This window comes from Euprymna scolopes, chromosome 2 (assembly GCF_053919585.1).
Source record: "Euprymna scolopes isolate OS-2025 chromosome 2, ASM5391958v1, whole genome shotgun sequence".
In the NCBI taxonomy this organism is placed as follows: domain Eukaryota; kingdom Metazoa; phylum Mollusca; class Cephalopoda; order Sepiida; family Sepiolidae; genus Euprymna; species Euprymna scolopes.
Window position 1 is genome coordinate 197,621,076 of NC_136483.1, and position 13,501 is coordinate 197,634,576.

The 13,501-nt window shown below is 33.4% G+C and overlaps 1 protein-coding gene across 1 annotated transcript in view; it reads right to left on the bottom strand.

Moving 5' to 3' along the window:
- Positions 1 to 2,540: 2,540 nt before the first annotated feature.
- The window catches only part of LOC145301420 (carboxypeptidase A2-like), a 140,946-nt gene continuing 129,985 nt past the window's right edge, over positions 2,541 to 13,501 (bottom strand). Inside the window, exons 11-12 of the mRNA XM_080144574.1 lie at positions 7,391 to 7,475; positions 2,541 to 2,776 (exon numbers count right to left, since the gene is read on the bottom strand). Coding sequence (XP_080000700.1) covers positions 2,586 to 2,776; positions 7,391 to 7,475 — 276 coding nt within the window. The 3' untranslated portion in view covers positions 2,541 to 2,585. The remainder of the gene's footprint in view (positions 2,777 to 7,390; positions 7,476 to 13,501) is intronic.

Consider the following 13,501-nt stretch of genomic DNA (forward strand, 5'->3'; position numbering starts at 1 on the left):
AATTGTAACAAATATTAAGCTCAATAAAAATGAATGTTCACACTCGGGGCATGTATATCATTAGTTATCATTTCCAACAGTAGAATATTCATTTAATTTACAATTACTCGGTTTTTATGAGTTATCTTCTTATGCAGTAAGTCTTGCACGTGTTTTGCTGAATAGCTAAAGACAACTAAACAACTCCTCAGACGTTCATATGTTCCTCAAAAACACTGATGGACAGTTTTTTTTTTATGGAATGAAAAAGGGTTTGGAGAAGAAAAACAATTAGATAAAAGGAAATGATTTTAAGTCGGCAAAAACATAATGGTAACTAAGGATATATATCTTCTGTACTCCTATTAATCTGTTTTTGTCTTTCGATATTCATATTAAAAACCCTTTTTTCTATTGATTTAAAAAGAAAATGCAACTTTGTTATATATGGGTTGTGGAATTGCATTCACAAGCAAAAGATCTAGCTAATCTGCATATTCTTTTGAACATTCATTTTAATTAAGTCCCTATTAGTTTTTTCCTATTAGTTTTTTCCTATTAGTTTTTTCGGTTTTCTGATGGCAACTATTACGTGTAATTATATTAATGCAGATATTCTACATAATTTCTACTTGCGTAATATTTGCGTACAAAGTGTATAGGAAACGCAAGACTCTTTCCATATATATTTATGTATGCGTATAAATTTTTGTTTAAACAATTTTGCCTACCAAACTCCTCCTAGAGTTTTTGGTCTACAGACATGAAACTTCATATATAAGGTATTTTAACCCATGCTAAACTTTATATTTGGGTTTTAGCTAGGGAAAATTGGCACAAAAGTGTTAAAATTAAAACAAAAACATGAAATTTGTCAGGTGAAGGTCAAACGCCGGCATTACGAATATGCACGCATAACGTAATAGCTATTGGTTCATGTTTTAATTTTTAGTTTTGCAGCAAACAAGTCTTCATAGGTCGGTCATTAAGGGTGGAAGCAAAAATAAATTGTAAGCTAATCGTTTTAGTTTTGATTGTTTATTTTTAAACTTTTTAAATCATTGCTATATATTGGGTCCAATATAATATAATAAATCTGCATTAATCAAAATATCATATTTAAGCGTATCGGGTGCCCTGCTATTATATATATATATATATATATATATATATGTGTGTGTGTGTGTGTGTGTGTGTGTGTGTGTGTGTGTGTGAATACATTTTATTTCCTTATAATATATACCAATCCTTATTTAAGAAGCTCAAAGTAATTAAAGAGCAATATAGCGAATGAATGACAAAAGTCTATATTCCAAAAGTCATTTCTAAATTCAAAATGGTGTAATATAAATATATTATAAGGCATTTACATCTTCTCTCTCAATTTTCGGATTTTTTATCATGTCAAAACGCACATTATTTCCTTTTTATGGATTGATTGTTGCTATTTCTTCTGATGAGTTAAGGGCAAAATAGATTCACTAAATGATAATTAAGTGATTGATTTTGTGCTACGAAACAGATACTGTCAAGAATTGTAAATGTCAACTGAATTAAAGGAATGAATTATAAGATGTTAAACAACATGAACTTTGGAATATAGACTTTTTTTATTCATTCAATATATATATATATATATATATATATATATAGTAGTAATTTATAAAAATATATATGACAATTAAGCTGCACAGAATATTCTGCGTTTCATTCATGTTAGAATTTATCAGGTATAAGCGGAATATTCTGTGTAGCTTAATTGCTATGTATATTTTTATAACTTACTACCTTGTTCTACCTATGTATTGAGCACTGTTGAAGTAAATACTTAAAGTTTACGCATAAAAGTATACTTTCGTATATTAATTAATGTGATTAAATGAAGCAGTCATATATATATATATATATATATATATATATATATATTAAGACAGAAAGAGAAAGATATATATATATATATATATATATATATATATATATATATATATATATATATATATATATATATATATATATATATGATAGTATATATAATTTTCGAAGTTTACTTTTAAAATCCGATTTGCCTTCCGGTTCTTTTTTCAAACCCTAACCCTTTGAAGAGGAAGATATTTATGACCCTGACAGCTCAACTCAACCTATACCGCCGATCGACAAAACTACATTGTGAGAAATAAAATAATATATTTTCAACATAAAAAAAGCTCTTACGTTATTGAATATATTTTCAGATCAGATGGTGCTTGATTTGGCAAAGAGATACCACCATAGACTTTGGAATCGGTTTTACTAAGTTCAAGTCACAGTGTTTTAATTCTGTTGTATGAACTTATGATGCTCTCTCTGCTTTTGATAAAGCAAAACAACTTGTGTTTAATGAACGGTGTACAATGAATCGTTTACAACAAGAATTATCTTTCGACATTTAATAACTTAAAAATGTTGATACGCCGTAAAACGAACGGAGGATGTGTTCACCCCCCCCCCCCAAAAAAAAGGTAGGAAATAAAGAAATACAAATAATCGTGTTATTTGATTTAAATTAGAATTAGAGAATGGGCCAGTTTTCCATTATTTTATCCATATAAAAAATCACAATAATAGAATTATCGATTATAAAATCCTTTTGCAAAAGTTTTCAAAGCTGCAAAGAGTTCCAAAGAGCTCGGTTTGATGTTACGTTTCGGAAGGAGAAAACCGTTTCCATAACTTTGCGTCGGTCGAAGTTCAAATGCGTAAGAATACTTGACGTTCGCCTCCAATTTTGCCCAATCATAAGCTCCACCTGTGGCAATGTCTGCAAAAAAAAAAGAGAAACGGAATAATAATAATAATAATAATAATAATAATAATAATAATAATAATAATAATAATAATAACAACAACAACTAGCGGGATCTGTGGAAATTCCACAGCGGCATTTTTCATATGTAATATATTGTTGCTTGGCATTCTGTGAGCGTTCTGTTCAGTATGAATGAAGGCACAATCATATTATTCTAGTCATTTTATTAAAACTGTATCGCCCCCTTACTAAAATAATAACTTTGATATATTTCCTGGGCTGATTAGTTAATTACAAACACACCGGTCAATTAACTCACATTTCATCATTTCCCATAATTATGAAATATGTTACTATGTTCGACAATAATTTTTCATACTTTTAACCTACATTATCGCCTCTCTCCTTACTAAAATAAAAAAATTTGATATATTGTATGGGCTGATTATTTCATTAAAAAAACACAACCATCAATTAACTCACATTTCATAATTTTTCATAATTCTTGGATGTGGTACTAACTTCGACAATAATTTTTCATCATTTAAACTTGCATATAGCACACCTTACTAAAATAATAACTTTGATATACTGTCTAATCAGATTGTTTCATTACAAACACACCAATCAATTAACTCACATTTCATCATTTTTCATAATTTTTGGGTATGTTACTAATTTCGACAATCATTTTTTATAAGTTAAACACACCTAATTTTTATCATTTTAACCGACATCATCACCCCTTTACTAAAATAATAACTTTGATATATTGTCTGGTCTGATTATTTCATTGCAAACACACTAATGCATTAAATCATATATTATCATTTTTCATAATTCTTGGATATGTTACTAATTTCGACAATCATTTTTCATAATTTAAACCATCCTTATCACCCTCTCTTACTAACATAATAACTTTGATATATTGTCTGGGCTAATATTTCCATTACAACTTACCAATCAATTAACTCACATTTCATCATTTTTCATAATTTTTGGGTATGTTACTAATTTCGACAATCATTTTTTATAAGTTAAACACACCTAATTTTTATCATTTTAACCGACATCATCACCCCTTTACTAAAATAATAACTTTGATATATTGTCTGGTCTGATTATTTCATTGCAAACACACTAATGCATTAAATCATATATTATCATTTTTCATAATTCTTGGATATGTTACTAATTTCGACAATCATTTTTCATAATTTAAACCATCCTTATCACCCTCTCTTACTAACATAATAACTTTGATATATTGTCTGGGCTAATATTTCCATTACAACTTACCAATCAATTAACTCACATTTCATCATTTTTCATAATTTTTGGGTATGTTACTAATTTCGACAATCATTTTTTATAAGTTAAACACACCTAATTTTTATCATTTTTACCGACATCATCACCCCTTTACTAAAATAATAACTTTGATATATTGTCTGGTCTGATTATTTCATTGCAAACACACTAATGCATTAAATCATATATTATCATTTTTCATAATTCTTGGATATGTTACTAATTTCGACAATCATTTTTCATAATTTAAACCATCCTTATCACCCTCTCTTACTAACATAATAACTTTGATATATTGTCTGGGCTGATTATTTTATTATAAACGCACCAATTAATTAATTCACATTTCATCATTTTTTCGTAATTCTTGGAAATTTTACTAATTGCGACAATAATTTTTCATAATTTAAACACACCTTAACGCCCTCTCTGACTAAAATGATAATTTTGATATATTTTCTGAGCTGATTATTTAATTACAAACACATAAATCAAGTAGCTCACATTTCATAATTTTTCATACTTCTTTGATATGTTACTAATTTCGACAATAATTTTCATAACTGTAACCCACTACGTCGCACCCCCTTACTTAAATAATAACTTTTATTATTTGCCTGGGCTGATTATTTCATTACAAACACATCAATAAATTCCGGGTATTCTCATAGTATATATGTTCCACCTATCTTATCCAATACCGGGTGACACCACATATTCTGCTAGTATATATCTTTCACCCCACCCCCCTCATTCGATCCCGGACGAGGCTGCGTATTCTGCTACTATATGTTTCCCCCTATCTCATTCAATACTGGGCGATGCTTTCTGTTCGTATATATTTGCACTTATCTCATTCAAACCCGGGACTGACTTCATGCCCGCCACCCCACTATTAAATATATACATGAAATGAAGTAATGCTTAAAAAGTAAACTGCTTCAGCAATTTCTGGGACTGACTTTATATTCCCAACCCACTGCTAAAAATATACATGAAATAATGTAATGTCTAAATAGTAAACTATTTCAGCGCTTTTCGGGACTGACTTCATATCCCCCACCCCACTGTTATTAATATACATTAAATGAAGTAATGTTTAATACCCAAACGGTTTAGACCATTTCCGGGACTGATTTTATATCCCCATACACTACTGTTTAAAATATAGATGAAATAAAGTAATGTTTAAATCGTAAATGGTTTAAGTCATTTCCGAGACTGACTTCATATCCCCCAACGCACTATCTAAAATATACTTAAAATAAAGTAATGGTTGAATCATAAATTGTTTCAGCAGCTTTTCGAAATTAATACATAAAAATTAACACGGTTAGCGAGTGGGCAACCATTACTTCAACATGAATTTCTGAGTGCAATATCAGTCTCAGCATTCCAATGACTTAACCCCCCCCATTTTTAGTCTTGGTTAATGGAGGAGAAATTCTTCATTACTGATACAATTTTTAGCTTTTGTTACTCATCAGAGGGCCTCTTTTGAGGAACTGGCTACCCCTTCCCCCAATTTCTAACCGATCTCATGTCCAACTCTGCCCTTTTGGGGAGGCAAGTAAACAAAATAATAACAGAAAGGACATTTTTCAGGGCATCTTATAATTAATCAGAAGAGACATCTCCAGTGCATTTTATAATTATTCAGAAGGAACATTTCCTGAGTATTTTGTAATTAAATCAGAAATTACTTTTCCCAGTTACTTTTGTAATATTAAAACTTTGTTACATTAAATATAATACCTATTTACAATCCCTCCCCAGGGGACAGATTTAGCCACTAGGGTCGTTTTTTAACGTGGAGAAAAAGAACAAAAAAGTGTCTTAGTCATAAAGGATTTCTCCTCCACTGAGAGAGAAGAAATTGAAATGTAGCGTCTGAAGAACAGATACTACACTTTGATCTTGGCCAAAAGGTCAAGAAAAACAAATCATTTTTATTAGCTTTGCCTCAACAGCGACTCCATTTTTTTCTTTGTTTTAATGGATGGAATTCCATAACAATTAAACGACCCGGTTGTAAGCTTGGCACACAAAAGAACACACACGCTATCGTATTAATATATAGATAATAATAATAATAATAATAATAATAATAATAATAATAATAATAATAATAATAATAATAATAGTGTGCGTGTATTACCATAAACTAGCATCATACCAAATAAGCGAGGAGGGTACATGAGAATGGAAAGACCAAGGAGAGAAAGCACTAGCCAGACCTCCGCTAGATGAATGCAAAGAGGACTAGAACCCTGGGGAGATGTATTGCCACCCAAATTCCAGTTAAGACCAAAGGAGAAATCAACGGTAAGCGGCTGTTACGATAACGCAAATTCATCGGCAAAGGTTATCGAAAGAGGTGGAGAGTACTCGGGATCTAGGGAGACTTGTCGCTCAGACTCTGGAGAACGCCAGAAGTTGTTCTCAAAGAGAAATATTTGATTATGGCTTGTATGAGTACTCCTAAGGTGCAAATAATAATAATAATAATAATAATAATAATAATAATAATAATAATAATAATAATAATAATTTTGAGTATATCGTTATAATCGGGAGTTTTAGAGAGTGTAATCAGTGTAAATCGATAACTAAGCTCTTAAAGTATTAACCAAAGAATGCTGAAAATCTCACCCTCTATATGCCTCTAATTGTACCCGGAAGCAAAATATAACAAAGAACAAACTCTTTTATAAACCATTGTCTCCACGTTGTGAAGAAAATGAATCTTGGGTTTATTTTCAGCGAAACTCTTGATTCCCTTATTGTGTCCTTTAGTCTTTACATTCCATAAGCGATGTTTCTGACAAAGAGAGAAAAATTGCGGTTTTCTGTGTCCGAATCTATTCCATTTAGCACTTATCGTTGCCAAGATTTTAATTTTGAAATAGTTTTTCAGTTCTTTACATAAACTGGCCTTATCACTTGAATTGAGCGATTTCCATAAAAAAAGTTAAGGCAAAAAACGCCGTGAAGTGAATCAGTCCGAAGTAAAAGTTTTCATCTCTTCGACTCGTAAGATTATTAACAATAATATTAGTCATATTAATCGTGAGAATATTATTAGTAATATTAGTTTACTTCACTATTTCCCCATAGCTGAAGATGTGGAGATATAGATTGATGCATTTCTCAAACACATTAATTAAAGAAATGCAACAGTACATCGAACGCATAGTATACGTCTGGAAACTACAAATCCTGTGAACATAACAGCAATTGAGAAAGTGAAATATGAAAATAATTTATATTGGAAACATTTTTTTCATGATTTTCTAATCATTTCAGACTTACACAAGAGTTCTGGTGGGGTACCGACGGTAAATTTAAGTCCATTCACCGCTTTAATTGCTGCAGCAGCTTTGTGCGCAAGATGGGTCTGCAAAATAAAATGCAAATTGATTTTTTAAGAAAAACAATAACAAAAAAGCGGTCGATTTCATATTTAAAATAATCTATTTCAATGAGAGTAGATATGCCTAAATTAAATGCATGGATAGAGAATTGAGGTTTAAACAGTTCTTCTGTCATCTAAATAAGCTAATAGGGATTGCCCCTCCCCACTACTACCTCGATGTGACATGGTAAAAAGAAAGAAAAAAATTAGTTCTCTCCAAACAAATGGAAAAAAGAAAGAAAAAATTAGTTCTCTCCAAACAAATGGAAAAAAGAAAGAAAAAATTAGTTCTCTCCAAACTCTACAACAAATGCCTATATGAAAAATTAGTTCTCTCCAAACTCTACAACAAATGCCTTAATGAATCATGCTTTCCGGGTTGTTGGAAAACTGCTTCTGTGGTACTAGTATTCAAGAATTCTGGCGAAAGAACTGACCCATTAAATTATCGCCCCATTAGCCTCCTCCCACTTTTTGCCAAAATATTTGAGACCTTAATTAACCATGCTCTAGTCCATCACCTTACAGATGCTAAACTTCTGACCGACCAACAATATGGATTTAGACAAGCCCGTTCCACAGCAGACATCCTAACTGTAATCTCTGAACGTATGTACCATTCACTGGACAAAGCGGGAGAGGGCAGAGCGGTAGCTCTAGATATATCTAAGGCTTTTGACAGATTTTTTATTAGGTCAGTTGATTCTATCACAACCGGTAAAATGCGTATTTTTTTCAGAGATCATGTCGTTTTTTTATCATTCTTGAAGTCCTAATATTTCGTTATTTAGCTCTATTAAGACCATAATCATTTGGAACGGGTATATCAATTATGATCGCAGTTCTTACTAACTCGTTTTATATTACAATGTCTGGCTCAATGGTCTTGTCTTTTGTGCATCTGTCCGCCTGTATGTCTTTATCATAGAACACTGTCACATTTCCATTTAATTTTATCGGTGATGGCTCATGTTCCCAGATGTTCGACGATCTTTCAAGCTGCATCTCTCCACAGATCTTCCAAGGGTGGTATTTACATACTTTGTTGTGGGTGGACGGTGTGGAGACCATTTACCAACATGTTTTGGCATTCAGACATTAGGCGTCTCAGTCTCTCAATCGCTCAGTCGCAAAACCTGCATTAGCCATTTGCTTATAAGCCAATTTTTAAATCCAGTTGTGAATAAGTTCTGATCTTGATTGGCTACAATAACTCTTTCATCAATAAATGTAAGGCCTCCACATTTAAGCCATTTGATTGAATCATCTTTTTATAAACGCCTGGTTAAGCTCTTCCAGGAACTTTCCTTAATAAAGCGTATAGCGATGAGACTGACAGACTGACGAACGGACATTTATGAACGTATCTAAAATCTGTGTTTACATCGAAAGCGTTCTGCTTTGTTTACTTCGTTCTGCACAAAATCGCAGCTGATCAACTGAGCTATCCAATTTTACAACAGAAATTACATTTTCCCTTTTATTTCGTGCCATTTTTACTTAACTTTAACCACATAATTAGTATGTGAACTCTATATTCGTATTACTGTTTTTGTACTCTATGTTTATAAGGGGCAAACAACCCCGTGCAGATTTTTCTGTTAAATTCTTTTCCTTGCATTTTATAATTGAGTATATCAGCAATTGTTGTCATGTTTTTTACTGCATTATTATGTGCTTTTCCACTGCAATGTGTTCAAGAAAATATTAACTGTTTGTGCGATTTTATTTGTAAATCTATTGATTCTAATCGAGGCGCAGATGACAAAAAAGATATTTCGTTTTTGAATTTTTGAGATGAAGATTGTTTATTCGCATTATATGAATTCATTGAGTTTGATTTTCACAACGTTTTGGTCGATGTAACCTCCACCCTACTTCAGGTGTATCATGTCGAACTCGGGACTGTTTCTGCCGATCTTGAGAATTTGGGCGGAATTTCGAACGAAGCCCTTTATTTACTTCATGGGGTCGGCATTTTCTTGTTCTATCAGTCATGGTTGGATAGAGATCCTAAGTAATTCGCAATTATATTTTTCGGTAGCCCACTCTGAGAATTGAACCTTCAACCTTCAGGAAAATATTACTTTTACAATCGATTTTTCGAGTACTCTAACTACTGCGCCAAGGGTTCTTGCGGATATATCTGAAGTGTGGAGGTTACATCGATCGACGCGTTGTGAAAATCACACTCAAGATGAGAACAATAATCTGATGAATTCAAAGAGGATATTTATTTGAATGTCTACATTTAATTATGCGTTCGTGTTTTTTAGTAAGCGGCTTGGCGTTTTGTCTAATGTTTATAATGTATTCTTCTCTCTCTCGATATAATAATTTTTGCTATTTTTTGTTGTAAGCTGAGTAATCTCCCAGTTTATTAAAATGTACATTTTTCTTTTTCTGATTCTATACATTTCTTTGTCGAAATAGATTTTTAGGGTGATTTGATTTCTTTAGTTGCCTGTTAGATGTAATAAAAGAACTAATCATGACGTCGTCCCTGTAGATCCCAATAATATCTTTGTTAACTATTGTGAAAAGCAGTGCTCTTAACTAGCTACCAAATTTAAATCGGAAAGCCAGAAGCGTCTATTATGCGCTGTCATGCCTGGTTATATTCGATATGCTATATAAGGGTTGACATTTACAACGCTTATAATTCTCTTGCATCTTCCTTTTGTAAGGTATTGTTGTTTTTATATTGCTGAGTTTCTAGTCACCTGTAATCACGTTGACACGCCGGTTCTCGTTAAATCGTCGAAGTTAAACAACGTTGAGTCTGCTCAGTACCATATGGGTGACCATATGGGTGACCATATGGGTGACCATATGGGTGAGTACATGCGCTAAATGTAGGAGGATATTGACACCTCCTTAACGCTGTCATCTTCTGTGATGGCGATATACATGCGACTGAGGACCACTTATGAATTTGATACTCCTATGAAACTTCCTTCTTTGGAGGAACTTACTTCAACTCACTTAGGGTTAATGTCGCCTCGGTACGATACGTTACTAGTAACCCATCTCACCAGTAAAACGATAGAACGGGTTTAGTCGCTGATTACCCGACTATACAACAGATATTATTGGTTTACATGGTGTATATATACGGCATAATCACGTTGACATGGTGTATATATACGGCATAATCACGTTGACATGGTGTATATATACGGCATAATCACGTTGACATGGTGTATATATACGGCATAATCACGTTGACATGGTGTATATATACGGCATAATCATGTTGACATGGTGTATATATACGGCATAATCACGTTGACATGGTGTATATATACGGCATAATCACGTTGACATGGTGTATATATACGGCCTAATCACGTTGACATGGTGTATATATACGGCATAATCACGTTGACATACCGGTTGCCGTTAGATCACCGAAGTTAAGCAACGTTAAGCTTGGTCAGTACTAAAATGGATGACAATTTGGGAATTCCAGGTGCTGTATGTACTCTCCGCTTATCTCGGCATTGTTCCCAACGTCCTGGACTTCCCCTTGCCATTGGACTCAAGCAGCGCCGATTGAGGAGAGGTGTGGTTGGAATTGCGCAACCCTTGCGTCATGATTACACGCACAGATACCCATACAGGGAGTATCCATTGTCTGTTGGGAAAGAATGGGGGCATCGACATGGTATAAATCACATAAACTGATTATAAGCAGTATGTAAACGCACACAAACACACGTTTCATACACGCATGCAAACACACATAAAGTCCAACTCTTCCACAATTGCGGTACTGTCAGAGCTGAGCAACCGGCTAACAGAGCTTGGATGAAAATCCGTGTGTCTATTGGTCGTTTTTGCCTCAGCACGTTGCTAGCAAAAACGTAATGGAGTTAAAGTGGCGATGTTGTTTATGCGCTTTTTTTTTTTGGTGTGTTCTAAGTCAATCATTCCACGACTTCGAATGCAACAGCCGAACCTTTCTGCTTTCTGTGTCGCGGGTAAATACATACAATGCTGCGGTTCAACGAACAGCTGCGACCGACAAGAAGGATTTCATGAGTTGTTTTAAGACAACTGTTTGTGAGGAGAACTTTGTTTCTGAATTCCTCGTTTAGGATTAGTGATTTGTATTAATTGGATTATTCGGACTAATTTTCTAATATTGAGTTTTATTTTCACAACGTTTCAGCTGAAGTAACCTCCGGCCTTCTTCGTAGTCTTATTTCGAATTATATACAAAGACCCGAAGTATAACGGATAAAGTAATAAGTAAGATTCACTTTTCTATAGGTTAGATATTAAAATCTTCAGTGCGGATGATATTACAAATACAACAAGATTTCTATTCGATCATGACTGACGGAACGAGAATAAGCAACCCTCGTGGATTAAATAAGTGACTGTTCAATATAGATTCCCGAGTTCGATAGAAAGATTTCCAAGTTCGATAAATTACATCTGAAGCATATCAGAGAGTACATGGGTTGAAACGTTGTGAAAATAACACTCAAGTTGAGAACAGTCGTCCGTACAATCCAAATAATATGCAGAAATCCCAACAGACAAATAACAACAAAAATGAAACATTTTTTGTCATTTTATGCGATATTAAGTATTTTTGTGTTGCTTCACGTTTAAACACAATTAATATTGTGAAGATTTATTGTATACGATTAGTTGAACACATGTCAATATTTCGCTAATATCTGATGGGGTAAAATTGTGTTTTCATATTTTAAAATCAGGCGCGCTGTTTTGCTCTTGTTTGTTTTTTTGTTTGTTTGTTTTTTTAATTTACGTTTGAACAATCACGATTGTGAACATTTGAGATGAAGATTGATAATTGTTATTATCTGTATTTTCGGACTACTGTTCTCATCTTGAGTGTTTTTTTTCACAACATTTTTCACAACATTTTTCACAACGTTTCTGTTATGTTCTTATCTTGAGTGGCTTTTTTTCACAACGCGTCGATCTTCTTCACGTGCATCGTGTCAAACTCGGAAAGATTTCTGTCGAATTTTCGTGCAGATTCACAAGTGCGACAGAAAGATTTCCGAGTTCGACAAAATACACTTGAAGAATGTATAGTTAGAGCTCCAATCTAGGGTCCCCCCTCTAGCTTGACTTTCACGAAAAGCACTCGTCAAGCTGACACCACTATCAATAATTTCCTCCACTCTTTATCTGGGCCTAAACCTAAACATATATTCCATGAACAAAGCTTCATTCTTAGAACTGCACAAATGTGGAACTCCCTTCTGTTTGCTGCTTTCCAACTGATTACAATATGGTTTTCTTCAAATCCAACGTAAACAAGTTCTTGATGAGTCGTACCCTTAAGTAATCCAATTTACAAAATTTCTACTACTAATGATTATTACGATATTGTCCCATTGACTACCGTACACTCATGAACCCTTATCCTTGACTTCCGGGCTTCGATAAGTAGTGACTCCTATGTAAAAAAATGGTCGGATGTTACATCGAAGAAAATATTGTGAAAATAACACTAAAGAAGACAACAGTAGTCGGAAGTAATAAACTAAGCCGAATGCAAAAATTATTATTATTATTATTATCATTATTATTATTATTATGTGAAAGAACTACTCGATCCAAGCTACGCCTGTCTAATTGCGGAATGTACTGTATCTTCCAGCAAATGGCAACCGATATAAAAAAGCACTTTTCTCAATGCACTTTTGCCAATGATGGGGTGGTGGCTGTGCATGGGCGACCGTATGCGCTTTGTCACTCACATTTTTGTCGCCACTCTGAAATCAACGAACCCATCGCTTAAGTGTGCTGACCTCAACTGCATCGGCTTCGTAAACGTTCAACATGCGCTAGTGAATGTTGATTAGTTCATTTTTTTTTTGTTTTTGCAATGGAAAATTCAATGACACATCTCTGCTCCCGGCGCACATTCATAACAGGGGTTGTTTTCTTAGGATCTCACATCGTTAATATCTGCAACAGAGAAATGAAACTTTCAAGTCACGAATCCATAAGTTCAGTCG